The sequence below is a fragment of the Talpa europaea genome (genome assembly GCF_964194135.1).
Source record: "Talpa europaea genome assembly, chromosome: 5".
Classification (NCBI taxonomy): Eukaryota; Metazoa; Chordata; class Mammalia; order Eulipotyphla; family Talpidae; genus Talpa; species Talpa europaea.
This window is the reverse complement of record NC_140071.1, coordinates 47,319,845-47,338,294: the sequence shown is the minus strand read 5'-3', so window position 1 is coordinate 47,338,294 and position 18,450 is coordinate 47,319,845. Positions and strand designations below refer to the sequence as shown.

The window sequence follows — 18,450 nt, the reverse complement described above, 5'->3', positions numbered from 1 at the left end:
ACTTGCCTTTCCCTAGTGTCCTCAGACAGTCCCCTCTTCTGGGTGTCTCAAGTTCCAGAGCCATCCTGGTGGGGGTTTGGACTAGTGTGGATTATACCACTTGGTACTGCACTGACAAGCTCCCTGTTACCCACTTCAGCTGGCAGTATTTAAATTTGAAAAATTTGCCCAGCACCCTTTAAGCCTAAGAACTTTTATTTCAGTAAATCATCAGCATGTGGTTCTCCAGGGCCAAAATGCCAAATTCTAGTTCTGTCTCTGACTGTGGGTCAGCAGTTGAGGCAGCAAACTGGCTGCCCCCTCAGCCACAGAGCACAGTGTCCATGTAGTAGTGGAGGGTGAGATCCACTCTGTCTCGGGGTCACACGGTGATGGTGAAGGGACTGTCCTCCGTGGGTACGAGCCCAGCGCCCCACACTAGAGCAGTTAGAGCAGATGGTTCCCCTCCTCGCTCTCATGCTCAGGGAAGCCATCACTGTGGTGATGCAGCCTCCTGGTAGGCAGAGGGGCTGTGCGGGCTGACACACAGCAGCCTGTACATGTCACCTTATCAGTTGTCAGAGGAGATGGCTCAGGCAGTGGCTGCAAAGTTGCTTTCTGCATTAGGACTTTAAAGTGGTATGAAATCTGTTACATCATTACAATATCTCATTAAAAGTGTTGGGAGCTTTGGGGCTCTAGCCTTGCTCGGGGCTGGCAGTCCCCTTGTGCAGGCAAGGGACCTTCAGTTCAGGGCATCCAGTCAGGACAGCTGTGTGAGTGGAGGATGCAAAGTCAGCCCCTGCCCCTCACCACCCGCCCCCCCCCCCGAAGCTCCTGGTGACCTTGGGGGTCCAAGCCGTCCCCAGCTGTGACCCCATCAGCTTCTGGTGGAGCAGGAGGGTAAAACTGCTGGGGGAGAAGACCTTCCAAAAACTTCTTTTTAGACCATGTTCTCTGCTGCTTATAACTTAAAAGAAGAGGGAATGTTAAAAGTCGGTTTCCCAAGGAAACACGAAACAAGTGTCTTCACATAAAAAGCAGTGGGAAAAAGGGGGGAAATCTTGCCTCATTCTGTACAGAATAACTCTCTTCCGTGCTCAGCTGCTGAAGGTGAGCCAGCGTTTTGATTTACTTTCTGGGAGGCAGTTCACATTCCTTTTGGGTCAGTGGTGCAGAGCTGGGGTGCATGGTCCCGTGTGGAGAAGGGCTACCCCCTCTTGTGGTTGAACTCATCACAGGCCCCAAGCACACTTCCAGCTAGGCTTGTTGGCAGTGACCTGACCTTTGGTTCTGGAAATGCCAGCTAGTAGCCTGGGGATTTCTAGGTTTTCCTAAGTTCTAACAACATGAGTCACAAGTCTAGGTGCATTGTTTGTGCATCTTTGCACAAACAACTCACACTTGTTCTCACGCATGAACAGCTGTCCCCTCCATCTCTGGAGTATGGTTGTCACTCGCGCTCATGGACCGCGGCCAAGGAGGCTGGCGTGGCCTTTGTGACTAATATTTCCCCACGGGAGGATATGGTTCTCCAAGTGTGAAAATAATTTGATTCCTGGAGAAATCTTGATCTTTAGTATCCTGTTCTGGGTAAGGGCACTGGCAAGGCCATTTAGAGAAGAAAGTGCAGTTTTGTGTCTGGCCCTTCAGATTCCATTTCTTTTCCTCCTCAAGACCCCTTCATGTTCTCCAAAATCACTGAGATAAAGGCTCTCGTCTCCCAGCCCATCCAGTACCCCTGCCTGATTTATCGCCCCAACATGTCCTTGGTTCCTTTATTTCCGTCTTAAGAACCTCCACTCTTCCCCTGATGCCTATAAGGTCTGTCCAGGCAACTTAGGATCTCTTGACGCCACACTTGGCCTCTCACTCCTGTGCCATGGCCCCCTGTGCAGCCTCCATTCTAGAAGGCTCAGCTCCTGTGTGCCCTTTCCAGACCTGGTTCCTTAGTCCCAGATCTATATTCAGAATAGATCTGGAGCCTCATTCCTCCTGCTGAATGTCCCCTCACAGAGGCCTCTGTCCTTTTGGGGCTCCTGTTGTGCTCACTGGCTGGGTGATGCAGCCCAGCACTTGGTCAGGGTCTGTCCTCGTCACCCACGCTTGTGTCACCCATCCCAGCAGTGTTCAGTGTCTACCACCCCTGACTCCTCCTTCCTTGAAGCCTCTTCCATCGTGCAAAGTAGATGACTAAGAAGTTGAGACTAAATTAGGGTATCTGAAATGACTCATGCTGTAGTCACCAGCATCATATCTTTTCAGCTAATCACTGAAAGGTACTTGGCGAGCTACGCAGAGGAATAGGACCCCCTCTCTTCTATTCTGGCTGTATGGAAGCGAATAGACAGTATTCAGATCGATGCAAACAGAAGGAAAGCCTGGGGTGGGGGGGATGCCATCTTACAGACTGGTGAGGAAGCAGTGATGGGCATGGGAGTTCTTTCCATCAAAAGAGTGAACGAGATTTTTTGCCGAGTGAGATATGGAGGGGGTGAGACAGAAAGGAGAGCAAAGAATGACTCCGCATGAGCGTCAAGGATTGTCGACACCCATCAATTCAGAGGTGGGAAGGAGGGGCCAGGGCACTCAGTGGAAGCCTCTGTGGGACCAGAGAAGCAAGAAGGACAAGTGTGTGCAGGGCCGAAGTGATCCAGAAGCTGACGACGGCTTAGTATATAGAGTTGAAAGGAATTTAGCGTTCCAAAATGACATTATCTGGAGATTATGAAATGTAATATAACAGTATTTATGATTAATTATTTTGTGACAGAAGACTGTCCTGTCTCAACTGAATTGCCTTTGCACCTTTGGCAAAAATCAGTTGACATGTATGTGTGATTCTTTTATTAGACTCTGTTTGTTCATTCATCTCCTTGTCTGTCTCAGTGCTGTTGTGACTACTCTAGCTTTATAATAGGTTTCAATGAGGTACTATGCATCTAGCCTTCTTTTTCAAAATTGTTTTTAATGGTTGTTTTAGGGATTGCCAGGTACATCCTTAACTCTCCAGAGTCTCCTTAACCTGCTTTCGTACCGATTCATGTGAAACAGGAGCCTTCCCACGCTTGCAGTCCTATGCCACCTTCCTGTCCAATCCCTTGTGCTGTCATTTTCATATATATTACAGCTATTTGCATTTTAAATGCCACAAGACAGTGTTAGGATTTCTGCTTTAAAAACATCTGTTTTCAAGAAATTAAAATAACATTTTCTCTAGTATTTATCCAAATACTTGCTATTTCCGAGCACTGAAGGTTGATGAGAAGGCAGCACTAACCTGGTCCTTGACCCCGTCTCTGCGGCTCTGTGCCCTTGGACAAACTCCCTGCCACATGGCTTCAGTGGCCTCTCTCTGTGACAGGTCAGTGAGTGTCTCGGCTAACTGCGGACTGAACTGGACAGGCCCCTCCATGCATACACGCTTTGACTCTAGGAAAATAAATTGCTTTATTGTGGATTTTTAAACACTGAAACAGAGCAGTTTCCTTCCCAGGAAACTTTCACATCAGCGCCATATCCATGATGACTGAGAGGCTGCGCTGTTGCCCAGGTGACTGCTGGAGAGGGTACCTCTAGGACCCTCTCCTGACAGCTTGCTGGGGTTGGGGGCGGTGAACAGCCCCCTGGGCTTGCTTGCACTCATTGCTTCTCTTCTGAAACAGACCCTCCCTGGTGTCCTGGGTTAGTGGCAGGAGGACCCAAGAGTGTGGGTGCTGCTTCAAGAACCTTCTGGTGAAGGTTTCACATGTGTAGCCCTAACAGGGAGGGTCAGGTTAGACAGGTGAAACAATTTGAATGATCCCAAACATTCTGTTAGGGACAGGACTAAAACACTGATTAAAAAAGCATTTGAATTCTAAATCTACTTGGGTCTCCAGCTGCTTTCAGACAGGAGCTTCAGATGTGTTTCTGGTACATCTTCAGCATAATAGCACCCGTCTGTAAGACTGAAAAGCGGGCATAGAGGAACTGAAACCCCATCTCTTTGTTTAAAATGAGAATGTATTTGATGCCATCTGTTCCTATCTCCCTTCCATCAGTCAGGCCACCCTAGAAAATTAAATCTTCCTGCAACACGCTCCGAGGGCTGGCCTGTCATTGCAAAACTCCACTGCTGGCCTTTACTGATGTGAAGGCTTCAAGTCCAGTCTTCTAGTAGTGATCCTTCTGTTTAGCTTGAGTGACATTTTTATTATGTCTGGAAGGAAAAAAATCTGCCCAGGCAGCATGGGATTTGTATTCTTTCCAAAAATTATGAATGTTGCTTGATTCATCCATCTTTTCAGCACAGAGGAGTATTGTTTAATATTCCTCTGTGCCTTCGTTCTCGGGGTCCATTTCCAGGCCAAATTAGGTTAGTGGTCTCATTAGCTAGTATTTCCTGGCAGGTGGCATCAGCCCTCAACACTGGCCACCTAGGACCAGAAAGGGCGGCAGCGTTGGAGAGAGCCACGTAGAAGCAAGGCGGGTGGACAGGGCAGGGCTGTGCAGGGGGCCTCACTGAGAAACAGAACAGTGGTTGCTCGGAACCTCCCCAGACACTGTCTGTGCACGGACCCGATCTTCTCACACACAAGGAGATTAAACCCAGGAGACTGGCCCGCGCCAGGTCTGCTTGCTGCCAGCTGGTGAGTGTGACTGCACCAGCACCCCCTCCCCGTGGCAGCCCACTGAGTATCACATTACCCAGCTCTAAAATCAGCCTCCCTCTAAATCTGTTTTCAGTCCTCAGCTTCCTCAGAAGAAGGAAGGCGCCAAGGATGAGGGGATCTAGACCTCCACCCCCACCTACTGTTCAGCTAAGACCGCTGTGCTTTGCCTGTTTTCTATTTCCCGAGGTAGTTGAAAGAAAAGTCTTCTGCAGGTAACCCCTGCAACATTTCTGGCTGCTCCCTGGACCCCGTGTGGTCAGTGTCAAGCCAAGGGTAATTGAGTCATTGTCATCAAGAAAACATGCTGCTTCCCTGGTTTATAGTTGCTTGTTGATTTTCATTTTTTCTTTATTATAATTAGTCTTTTTCCTACGGGGGAGAGGGGTGAAGAGGAGGGATTAGGGTCAAAATAAGGGGGGTACAATTGTATGGGGAATATAACCAAAATGAAAATGCATACATTGTGTAAAAACGAAAAATGATGTAAGAGTTATATAAAATAAAATACATTAAACATAAAAAAAAAAAAATGCTGCTTCCTACAACCCAAAGCCCTCCATGTCATTTCAGTCTCCTCCACAGAGCCTGATCCTCCCAGCAGGCGTGACTCCTTCCCTGAAGCCAGGGGGCTGGATGGGCTTGTAGTTTGACTGTTTTCCTAGACTTCAGTCATACCTGGGGCTTCATTGCTTCCACATCCAGGCGCTGCCTCACCTATTTATGTCTAATATTTTTCATTAGAAGGAGTCACTTTTAGCTTTGCTGTATTTAGTTAAGCATTTGTTTGGTTTCTCTATATGCCACATATAAGTGAAATCATGTGTTTGTCTTTCTCTGTTGACTTATTTCAATAAGCATAATATCTGCTAGATCCATCCATGTTGTTCACATGGCAGGATTTCTTTTATCTTTTTAATAACTGAGTAGAGGTCCACAGTATGTATGTATCTATGTGTGTGTATATATATGTGTGTATGTATACATATGTATACCACATCTTTCACCATCATCTAAATGTCAGTGGACCGTTAGGTTATTTCCATATCCTGGGTATTATACATAGGGCTACAATGAATATAGCTTCTATCTTTTCAAATTTGTGATTTCATATTCTTGAAATAGGTACCTAGAAGCATTACTAGGTCATAAAACAGTTTTACTTTTTAATTTTTTGAGGAACCCTCATGCTATTTTCCAAACTGGCTACACCAATTTCATTCCCATCAATAATACACTGTTGTTCCCAGTGTTTTGATGTGAGCCATTCTCAGAGGTGAGATGGTATCTCATTGTGTTTTTATTTGCATTTCCATAATAATCAATGATGATGAACATATTTTTTCATGTGGCAATCTGTATGTTTTCTTTGGAAAAGTGTATTCAAAGCTTCTGCCCATGTTTTGATTGAGGTTTTTTTTTTTATGTTATTTATATATCTTAGATATTAACTCCTTTTCTAATATATGATATGCAGATATCATCTCCCATTCAGTACAGTGTCATTTCATTTTGTTGATAGTTTCTTTTGCTGTGCAGCAGCTTTTTAGGTTGATGTAATCCTATTTATTTACTTTTGCTTTTGTTTCCCTTGCCATTGAACTTGCTTGAGTCCTCAGAGACTGATGTTCACAAGTGTATCACCTGTGTTTTCTTCTACATCTGTTTTTAACCTGTTTTGAATTAATATTTGTGCATGGTGTTTGATAGTGGTCTGATTTTACTCTTTTGCTTGTAGCTGTCCAGTCTTCCCAACACCTTTTACTGAAGAGACTCTGCTTGCTCTATTGTATGATCTGAGCCTTTTTTTGTTGTAGATTAACTGTCCTCATAAGTGTGGGTTTATTTCTGGGCTCTAACTTCTGATCTTTGATCTGTGTGCCTATTTTCATTCCAAAAACATGTTGTTTTGAATATTACTGCTTTGTAGTATAGTTTGAAGTCTGGGAGTATAATACCTCTGTTGCTCTTTTTTGTCAGGCTTATTTATTTCTCTTCAGGGTCTTTGTAGTTCCAAATAAGTTTTGTGATCCTCTTGTTCTATTTCTATGAATAATGCCAATGGAATTTTGAGGGGGATTGCATTGATTCTGTTTGCGTTGAATATTGCCTTAGGTTATAAAGCCATTTTAACAAATCATGAGCACAAAATATCTTTCCATTTCTTTTTGTCTTCTATTTCTTTCAATAATGCGTAGTCATTTTTTATATCACCGTAGTAATCACTGTTACTGTGTAGAACATAACAGTAAATATAGATATAATAGAAATCCACAATGTTACTGAATTCTAGATAGCCACTATTGTTGACTTAATCTCCTTAGACTGAGCCCTCTTTCCTTGGAAAGTGGTGTTAAAGGCTCCTGGACAGAACCAACCTGAGGCTTTCTCCTTAACAAAGATATATTCAGAAGGGTTGGAAAACCATTGAATACAAACACCTGATTCAAGGTTATTTAGTGTCATGTCTTGGAAAGCCCCGAACTTACCTTTCAGCCCCTGGGCATTCCATCTCTATGGAAATGCTATCTTTGGTACTTCTGACCCAGCTTCCCAAGAGCATCTTGTTCTCTGTCACATCCATAGCACCTAGAACATTGCCTGTCACATAGTATATGCTCAACAAACACTTAAAGAACAAATTCATGTGACAGCACTTGCTTTTTTGTCCTCTGTAGACAGTAAATCCCTTGAGAGCCAAAAGTAGGTCCTAATCATCTTTGACCACAGGCCCATTAAATATTTCTAAATGTTTCTTGAGTTGAATTAAAAAATAAGAAATCTTTTTCTCCTGAGGGTGATTGTTCACAAAATGTAAGCAAAGATTCTAATGAACATCATTTTCAGAATCTCAGGACACACAATGATAAAGCTTTTTTACTCTTCTGTCCTCTGGTTATTACTAATTTTTCCTTTGTGCTATATCCACCTCTGCATTAGATTTTAAAAGGCCTGATTTATTAGGCAAAGGTCCTGCTGATTGCTTCTGTCTTATGCTAATCGGAGTGCAAATGAAGCCCTGGTGTCATTAAGTAGTTTAATGACTCTCTGTTGTTGCTAGTGTAACCTGAGTGGGAAAATGTTAGATCTTTGCAATTTCCTCATTCTCATGGCATAAACAAGCAGGTATATGAGTTTATGCATAAGTGTTTCACAGAAGTGCCATCAGTCATTGACAGTTCTTTGTTGTTGTTGTTGGTTTTTTATATATATATTTTTACATCATTCATTCTTTTTGTACAATGTATGCTTTATCCTCTCAGGCATAGCCCCCATAAAATTCCCACCACCACTTCACCCGTGCACCATCACAATAGTCCCTTGTGCTCTTCCCTGCCCTGTTTTGAAGGACCAGTCATTGACAATTCTTTCAGGACAAGACAGTTTAAACAAAAGGAAATTGCTTTCTGAGGCGATTTATATTTCTCTTTGTTGGTCAGTAGCAGAGAGACACAGGCTAGAGGAATGGCTGCATAAAAGTGAAGCAGAAATGTGCTGCTGCGTGTAAGGCACTTCATGGGCCGCAGCACAGATGCTCCAGTGTGCCCTATGGAAAATGACGTCTATAAACTAAAATCAGTCCTGAAGTAGCGAGCAGTATAGATTCTCAACAGAGTACATCTGTGAAAGCGGGGCAAGGGAACTAGCATTACCTGGGCACCTACTAGGAGCTTGGCCAGTGGTTCTTAAAACATGGGGAACTTGTTATCAAAAGATATGAAAATTCTTAGACCCCAAACCAGACTAGGGGGCAGAGGGGAGCATGCACACAGCTCTCCAAGTGATTCCTATATGAAGACCAGTTGGAGAGCTGCTGGGATGGGGGTTTTGCACACATGACGTCATTTCATCCTCTTAGATCCTAAAAGGTAGACATTGGTCCCCACTCCCCCAGAAGGAGATAGGATCAGAGGTGCCCATAAGTTTTACACAACTTGGTTTACACAACTAGAAGTAGAGATCAAAAGATCTGTAGGCAGGCCTCTGATCTTCCCACTTGGTGTTTCTCAAACTGTAGTGTGGGTCATCGATCCTCAGGAGATTAAATGGGAAGTTGTGGAAATGGGAAACTAAATGGGAAATGTGGGTTCTGAAGCAGTAGCCTGCAGTGAGCCTGAGCCCTGGCACAGCTGGTAGGAGGCTTCCTTCAAACAGCCAGGTCCGCACACCTGCAGCCTCTGTCTCACTTGGGAACTCTTTAGAGATCCATATTCTAGGCCCCACCTGGACCTAGTGAATCAGAAGTTTGGGGGTGAGGCTCAACAGCCTATTCAGTGAGCCCTTCAAGTGATCCTGATTCATGCTGAAGTTTGAGACCCACAATTATATTTATAAATTAGAAAACTCAGTGTTTTCCAGGAATGAAGCTAAGTGGTTCTTACAGTGTAGGTATTTGAAAGTCATTCAAAAATTGCACAAGGGAGAGAAGATAAGGCATTTAAGCTTGTGTGATGTGTTTTTCCATTTGATAAAGACATGAAAATGATTATCACTGGGCTGCATAATGAGAGTACTTCTCACAGGCTTGGCAAATGGAGGTTGAATGTAAGGCCAGTGGTCAGAAGCACTGAGATAAGAGGAATTTTGACCAGGGATTCTAGTGATAACTGAAAATGCTAGATCTGGGATTGCACGGAAGAGGATGCTTAAACTTTTATATGAAAATACATAACCATGGAGGAGGGTAAACCCATGTTTGTCTGGCGCACAGCAAATAACAGGTGCCTGGGGTGGTGGGTGGTGGGGTGGGGTGTGAGGGGAGCATAAACAGCCTGGGATTTTTCTCTTTTTATCTTGTATAATCTTTAAAATTCATGTGCCTTTTCCTTTATATCAAACCAACTCATGTTGCTTTGATATAAGTAACATTTTAAATTACCATTAAGATTAAAGGGGGAGAAAGGATGTGCTGAGCCCATTAGACTCAAGACTTACTGATGTGAATTGCTCCTCTGTCTTGGTGCTACAGTATTTTAAGAACCTACACTCCGAACACGTGAAAACATTGCCACCAGCTGGGCTGTGGCCCTAAGAGCCATGTAGAAGTGATGGCTGAGGACAGGAATCCAGAGTGTTCCGTGAGGTGTTTCATTCCAGTGTTTCCAGTGTTTGGGGCAACACGGTTTGATGTTTGTTTGCTTTTGGGGAGAGTATTTTGAGAAGTGTACCTGCAGGTAGCTTTGAAAAGAAAGCAGACAGATAACATATTTGATCTATGCATCAGGCCCTCTAACCATTCAGGGAAATATTTATCAAAGTAGTCTCAGTAAAGAGAGATGATCAAAGCAGTTCTCTATTACACCACTCACACAGCCATTCTCATTACATGTAAATGAAGGGGGGGTCTCAAAAGAACCCTGTTTCCCATGATCCCCTCCCTTCATCCAGTGTTCATCCCGTGCTTCATCACCGGTCAGTCTTGTAACAAAATGAAAGCTTGCTCTTTTGTCAAGCTATTGACCAAGACTGTTCAGTCCTAAAACAAAGATTGCTTACTAAGTTGACTTCGGAGAATGGTGCTTTTTTTTTGTTGTTGTTCCTGTTCACTAGGTTTTTATCCCTTTCCTTATATTTGGAGTAGGGAAGACACAAAAGCAATCAACCAATATAAGCTTGGGTTTAAAAACTTTGATCAAAATCTTCTCCCTTCAAAACCAACACTCCACTCTATTAGCAAGAATACTTCAAAAGTCTCGTCCCATTTCATTCCGCCTGTGTGCATGCGTGTGAGCAGGCTTTTTTGTTTTTTTTTTATCCTTTTTTTATTTTTTTACATCATTGTTCATTTTTAAACAATATTTGTTTCTCCCCCACCCCCTCAGGTATAGTCCCCAAGGAGTTTCCTTCCCCAATGCACCCGTGCACCATCACCTCAGTCCCCTGTGCTCCTCCCTCCCTCCCTCTGATCCCTCTCCCTCCTCCTCCCCTGCAGGATGTCTCTGATTTATAATTGTCTGTTTTTGCTTTATTGTGTTTTGTACTGTTACTATTTTTTTACACTGATGTCTTACTTGGTTTCCCTATATTCCTGCTATAAGTGAAACTATCTGATATTTTTCTTTTTCCTTCTGGCTTATTTCACTGAGCATAATCCCTTCTAGCTCCATCCACATTGCTGCGAATGGCATGAGTTTATCTTTTTTGATTGCTGAGTAATATTCCATTTTGTATATATGCCACATCTTCTTGATCCAGTCATCTATTTTTGGACATTTGGGTTGTTTCCAGGTTTTACCTATTGTAACTAGTGCTGCAATAAACATAGAGGTACAGGTGTTCTTTTGAATCAATGTTTTTGTGTCCTTTGGGTAGATCCCTAGGAGTGGGATTGCTGGGTTGTATGGTAGCTCCATTTTTAGTAAACAGTCTTCTTGTTCTTAAAGTAATATCTATTGTTTTGGCTACTTGATTGAAAAGAATGAGAAAGTAAAGAATCTCTGAGGTGTGGGGAACAAATTCTACAGATGAGGGTGCATTTAGGTATTTGATGGCCTTGATTTCTTACCATCATACCAGTTCTTTTGCCTGTCATAGATTTGGCACTCTCAGTGCACACAGATGCATTTTCAGTCATTATTGGCTTTGCTTTAAAGTTTTATGGAAGTCTTACAGAAAACTTCCTTATTGGTATTTTACAGTGAAACATTTTACCAGTGAGATGGCCAAATCAGTAATAACAGTGTGCTTACCACAAGCTGTAAAGAACCTGGTTTAATCTCAGTCCTCTGAGGGCTTGTTTTATGTTTATTGAGCTCTGTGTGCCAGGTACTCTGTGACCCCTGGATATACAAAGGTATTAAGATGAGACACAACCCATGCTTAAATGCAACTCAGAGTTTGGTAGAAGGATAATCAAATTAGTACAAATTGTGACCCATAATAAATGGACTAAAGGAAAAGTCTGTTCCATAACATGGGACAGAAGTACTTGGCCGCATGAGGGACTAGGGTGGGCAGGAAATACCTGGAGAGGCTCCCTTATGGAAGTCACCTTTCAGCTAAGATCTGGCAAACAAATAGGAAAAGGAAAAAAGAAAGGATTGGGGCGCTTCCTAATTAGAGGAGTCATTGAAACAAAAGGCCTACAGGTAGTTGGGAAAATTGGATAGAAAGGAGACCAGTGTACCCTGAAAGCTGAGAGCCCAGGGAAAAGCGGCAGGGATCAAGCCGCACTGCAGAGCCTCGTGATGAGGGTGCCATATGGATTGACCCACAACAGTGGGAAGTGGAGTTTTAATGACAGGATTAAAAGAATAGTTTTGCATGATTATGCCAGCTGAAGAGTTGGAAATGGATTGCATTGTAGAGTCCAGCAGAGTTGAGATCAGGGCGGACGGTAGCTTATCCTCTGACGATGGAAAGAAGTGACGTGGGTCGTGCAGAGGTATTTAAGAGGGAAATTTTACAAGATTTGATGATGGACTGGACATGAGGATGAGAGAAATGAAACCATCAAGGACGACCCCCAGGTCTACATACCATGATACCCGGTGATTTTAATTATGATTTATGCTTTTTTGTGACTTGTCATTCAATAATGACAAGAGTATATTCAAACTTCCTGAAATGCTGTTCACATTCGCATGATGATTGTGAAATGAATGCGGAAGGAGGTAGCTAGTATTTATTTACTTGCTTGGTTGTTATTGTACTGACCCTGACCTCACCGCTTATTATTTGCTAAAGCAGGCTCATGATTTTCATGTTTTAAAAAGGTTGATTTTAACATATGTGTTAAGAGGGTTAGTTTCATTTAGTCATTTCTTGGTGTTTTTCTTTCAAAAGAGATACTGGGATTTATGTTTATTTATAATACCATAATTTAGAAAATCAACCAATACAATTAAATCAGTGTTTTAAATAGTTACCTAGGTAAGCTTTACAATTCTAAGATTGACAGATGCTGTCTACAATTCCTTTGTTATGACTGAAGCATCATCGTCACATCTGGGCTCAGGGTAAGAACTCCTGGGGACCAGGGGATGTCATTTGCCTCCCCCCAGCTTCAAGCTGTTCTCAGTTTCCTTCATCTTGCCTTTTTTTTTTTTAAGCAGAATTTGACATTATATTTCTTCCAATTTTTAGTCAATCCATTTTCTCAGTTGAACATATAATTTCTCAGCATTTTATTATGAAAATGTTAATATACACACATAATTGTAAGTAACTACTGATGTAGGTGCTACAATTAGAATTTCTCTTGATCTTACATCTATCCCTCTAGTCATTCATCGGTCCATTATATTGATAGATTTCAAACTAAGTGGCAAACGTCAGTTCATTTCACCCTTGGCTCTTCAACATGCATATTATTAACAAGTTTAATATTTATTTTCAGGATTTTCTTTTATTAGGTGAAAGTTTCATCCAATGAAATGCAGAAATCTTAAGTATAATATTACTTGACTTTTAAAAATGCATAGACCTCTGTAACCTAGACCCAATCAAGATACCGAACTTCACATTCCAAAATGCCCCTTGCTAGTATCCCCTGCTCCAGCCCACCATTTCCATCCCCAGAAGTAACCACAGGTTACTTTTGCTTGTTCTAGAACTTCATACAGTGTATATGCTCTTGGGTTTGGCTTCTTTTATTCATCATAATGTTTTACAATTCATCCACAATGTGTGTATCAGTAATTTTTTCCTTTTTAATGCTGAGTAGTATTTTATTGCTTTTACCACAACCTACTGTTAGGGGGAAATGATGTCCTGAGTTAATCCCATACAGGCTTTGTGGACTCCACCCCCACTCCAGACTAAAGCCATCAAGACATTGGAAAAGACAAATCCCATTTAAAAAAAAATGGGATTTCCAGTTTTGTGTGTTTCTGAACAATCTTAGACAAGTCTTTTCCCGAATGTACGCTTTCATAGGTTAATAGTCAGGAGTAGAACTGGATGCTGAGGAGCTGGGTCATAGGGTAGGTATATGTTTAATTTTATAAGACACTGCCAAACGTTTTTGATAGTGCTTGTACAATTTTATACTCAACAATATGTGAAAGTTATCCCATATCCTTGACAAAATTCATCGTCTTAGACATTCTGGTGGATTTGGGGGAAAATGAAATTTTTAAATGATTGTTTAAGAGGCAAGCAAACAAATGACCTTAGAATCATGTACACACACACACGTGCACACACACATACACGAATCCAGAATTTGAGTGTTTCTTAGGGCCAAACAATCAGGTGTTTGTAAACAAAACATTTAGCATAAGGACAGCAATATTTGTGGGAACCTACAGTATTTAAGTAATTAAAGATTTGAAATTATGATTTTTTTCCCCCCAAAACAAGCTGTCAGCTTCCAAGGACTTGTTTTGAAGTCCCAGCTTTGGACTCTGGCTAGGGCAGACCAGCGCCAGGGGTATTCACATTATAGAAACTCGGTGCTAATGCCTGTCAGTTCCCCCCATACACACGATGTCAGAAATCCCAGACTTCCTGTGTGTGGACATATTCTACACGTTAAGCTTTCTTTCACGAACGAGGAAGCAGAGTGAAACAATACCCTCCAGAGAGATTGACTGACAAAGGATATTGAATTATGGTCCCTTTTCTTTGCTTCATCATGTGTGTGACAAGGCCTATCAATAGCAGAGATTTAAACATTTCAAGAAAAGTGTATTTCAAATGATGCCCTACACTGAACCAGGGAACACTGGCTTCAGTTTGACAGGCCTGGGCCTGGGCCCTCCCTTCTGGGACCTTGCTGTGGAGAGAAAGGTGACCAAGAGGAAGTGGGTTTAGAGTTAGAGGGAGCTCCTTTTGAAATTGCTCTCTGCCATGAGGCTGTGCGGCTCAGGCAGGCCCTTCAGCCCTAGAACCTTCAGCTTCCCCATCTGTCAGAAGGAAAAGATCCTTCCTCTCAAAGGGCGATGTTGTGAGGAGATTGCACAGGGAAGCTGCTAGCACACAACCAGCATGTAAGCTGCTGTTGTCACAGAAAAAAGGCAGTTCCTCTCTTTTTGTCCCACAGTCCTCAGACACAATGCTGCCCACCTGAGAAAACAAAAGCACAAAGCCTAATCGCCAAGAAGAAAAATTTAAATCTGAAAGAAATTTTCCATTCAAGTGACTCTTTAGTTGCAAAGGAGGGTATTCAGAAAATAACCTGTGTTGGGAAGCCGCAGTGAAAACCTAGCACTGCGGTGTGGGTGTGCTGGGTGGAAGGCCCTCAGGTGCTGCTACTGCTGCAGAGAACCCTGAAATAAGTCCAGAGATGGTGTCCTGGGGGCAGATGTTGACGCAGCCCTGCAGAACCTCCACTTGTAAAACAAGTGAGGGCCACCCAGGACCTTCTCCAGGCTCCCACTGTTGGAAGCAGGGAGCCCTTGGAAGACCGATGAGCCAGTTCAGGAGGCAGCGGTACTGAGGCAGATGCATTTGTTCAGCTCAGAAAATGCCTCAGGAGCTAGGGCATGTTTATGTCCCCAAGGCAGGGTTGGGCTGTGCCTCTGCTTAACCTTAGGTTTCATCAAGTCCTTGTAGATAGCACACTAAGCCCGAGTCTAGTCTCAGGAGCACCACAGTTCAATCAGCTGGCCTGAGGGGCAAACAAAAGACAAGAAAAGGGGTTTTATGCATAATCTAGGGCACCACTGGGACTTGGCTCCTAAAGGAGACTGGTACTGAGATTCAGAGAAAGGGTAAGTATTTAAAAATCACCTGCTTTTGAGCTGAAGCTGATTGAGAAAACAAGTTAAAAGGCAAAAGTTGTATGAATTCAGCATAGTATCAAAAAAATGACACTGTGCTCAGTGGCTTGAGAGTAGATAAATGGTCTTTATCTGCAAAGGAAAAATTAAGACAGTTGTTCACAGAAGCAATCAAAAGATCCCATAATGTTGAGGTAGTCATAGCCCTCAGTCACCTGAAGACCAGGGTCTCACCCGGGCGCCAGATCATGGATTCTGTAATTGGGAGGGATGGGCCGAGCGGAGTAATTAATAGAAAACCTGTGTTTTAACACTTCAACTTTATGTGATGATTTTTCAATCATTCAGTCAAACAAAATCAAACATTTTATCTGTATCTGATATATATGTGACATGCTAATCTTCCTCATAGACAGTCCTATACACTCATCTGTCTTTCTTGCAAGCTGACTTACCCTATTCATTGAGTGGCTACAAATGTTTTATGGTCTGAGCAACTGCAAGTTGAGCAGCAAAGTAGCAGTGATTCTAAGTGAGATAGAACTAGATGTGCCCCAATAACAGCATCTCAGTCGATGATGAACACAGAAAATGCAGAATCCCAAAGGAAGTATAAATACCCACACACATGCACATAATTCCTAGTGTTCATGACTTCATTATTACAGATAGATGTTGAGCGTAAGCACAAAAAATTTTGAGAAAAGAACTGGGTGTTGAACTGCCTCTGTCTTTCAGATCTCATTGTGAAAGACATTTTTGTAAACTATCTGTAATTGAGGAGCATTTTAAAGAACTTTTAAAGGCTCTAAACAATCCTAAACTTAAAATCGGATTATACTTATAGAAAAATTGTATAATATGTCTGAAACATAAACAGACTATTCAGTAGCCTTATAAAAATCTTGAACTTTGTTACCACCTTTGTCTTTCTGCATTTCTGTAGCGTGTCAACCTGAGAGCAGCCAACAGAAGAGTCAGGTGTGCTGCTGACAAAGCGCAGCCCTTGGGCACCCTGGTGCTCCAGGGCTCAGCTGTCCTCTGTGTGTCTGACTGTAGTGCAGCGTTGTGGTGGTCACACTGGTGCACATCTGTCATCTGTTCATATTCTCTGTACAACCTTTGCTTTCTTGACGTCTTCAGAGCTTTTTAATGAAATCATTTGGCTGGAACTGTAGTTAATTACATACTTATAATCTCTTTCTCTTGTTTTACCAAATGTTTGATCAATTTTAGCTTCACAAAGTTCATCGTGATTCAGGGGACAATTCTCAGACAGGTGAGAATACTTCAATTTACTCTTTTACATTCAGGAGGCATTTGTGGGGTCAAGTGTATAAGTTGATCTGAAGAACTCTAGAACCTGCGTTACTAAAATCTGAGTGTGGGTGTCAAGGTTAGAAAAGCAGAAGAAAAAAGAATCCTTACTATTTTTTCAGACTTCATACACATCTGCCATATTCACCAAAGCCTCCCTCTCCTGGTTTTCTATTGGTGACTAGAGGATTACATAGAACCTATAAAGCAGAGCACTCCCAAAATCCAGTGGAGAAACGTTGTCTAACCATAGTCCATCTTCCCTTTCTTTGTAGCAGCAATGATGTGGGTGCGCCTGTGCTGGGGGTCACCACCTCAGCTCCCCATTCACTCACCTCATCCCTGAAGCCAGACTCTCACTATCTGATCCTTGGTTTCCTTGGACATAAAATGAGGGTGCTGGACCTAATGTCTTCTCCATGGAGAAAGGTCTGGAATTCTCTGCTCATTAGAGGGAAAAAACAGGGCCACTAGAGGCTGACAGTTCTTCCTGTGCATGCACCACACGTCCTCTCCTGTCGGTGGCTTCCCTGCCACGGAGACATGGTCAGACCCCAGGTGACTCAGTTAGTCCCTCTCCTCCATTCTAGGATGGGCCCTATTTTCAGGCTACTCAGAAAGATTTCATTTGATCTTTCTGAGCTTCAGTTTCTTCATTTGTCAAATTAGTTTACAATGTCCATCAAAGAAGGATTGAAGGAGGAAACGCACATCTAGCAGACCTGGGGTGTCGTCCTCCCCCCTCCCTTGGGCAGGCTGCAGGCAGGAACAGCAGGGCGAGCGCGCGCGCTCGTTCTCTCTCTCTCTCTCTCTCTCTCTCATTCTCTCTCATTCTCTCCCCGCTCCTCCCCTTTAGACTTCCTTTCTGATATTTCGATTTCTTGTAACATTCACAGTGAGAACACTAACTTTTGAGGTTTTGGATATCAGAAACTGTTAAAAAGCATTTTCATATCCATCACAGTACCTTCTACATAATAGACTCTCAATAAATGCTCACAGATTACCGATAAACTGAATCCTGGGAAAGCAAAGATTCCATCATTTATTAGTTATTTATGTCATCTCTCCAAATTTAAATCTCCTCTTCAGTAAAATGGACATAGTACTGTGAGGCTTTCAGAACTGTGATGACTTCTTACTGTGATTACTATAAAGTACACAGCAGCACAATGTCTGGTGCACGGTAGATGCTCTGTGAGTGGAAGAGGTTTTTTAAATTGGTGACACTGTATCCCTTCTGCCATTAACTGCAGTTATTTAAATCTCCTTTACCCATTTCTCTGGTTTTTTAATTTATTCCACAAGCATCTGTTGAGAGAAAGAATAACAAATCCTGAGTTAAAAGGCTTTTGTTGAAGAATAATTTCTCTGAACTCTTAATTTCTATTGCTGTGGATTCTCTGAATTTTAACGGAGATAAATTCAGGAAGAATAAGCATTACCAGCTGAATAATTTCAGATGAATGATTCAACCAGCCAGTTGGGGCCATAGCCACAAAACTAACCTCCTTAGTTTAATTTTTTTTAGAATTTACATTTTGAGGAATCCCTGTATTCTTTAATCTTGAAATTAATGTTAAATCTTTAATAAGTTAAATTTATTATTTGGTAAACATGCTAGGAATATATATGATTCTTAGGTCCCTGAACAGGCTAAATGTCTTGCAAATGCTCCTATAGTTTCTCAGGGCCTGGAAGATGCCACATGATCCTAAGGGTGTCATTTTAAGTACCACTCCCTAGGAGTCTCTTTGAAAGAGCTACTAAAACATAGCCAAGGCCAGGAAAAGTATTAAGGCAGAGTTTGGAAAATAAAAATTAGGCAAAGGGAGGAT

General features: G+C 42.4%; 1 protein-coding gene across 11 annotated transcripts in view; it reads left to right on the top strand.

Moving 5' to 3' along the window:
- The window catches only part of PDE8B (phosphodiesterase 8B), a gene marked incomplete at both ends in the record, with an annotated part of 202,820 nt that overhangs the window by 165,661 nt on the left and 18,709 nt on the right, over positions 1–18,450 (top strand). For all 11 annotated transcript variants that reach the window (XM_084233803.1, XM_084233808.1, XM_084233805.1 and 8 more), the window contains one exon: positions 16,532–16,574. In XM_084233803.1, the coding sequence (XP_084089929.1) occupies positions 16,532–16,574 (43 nt within the window). The remainder of the gene's footprint in view (positions 1–16,531; positions 16,575–18,450) is intronic.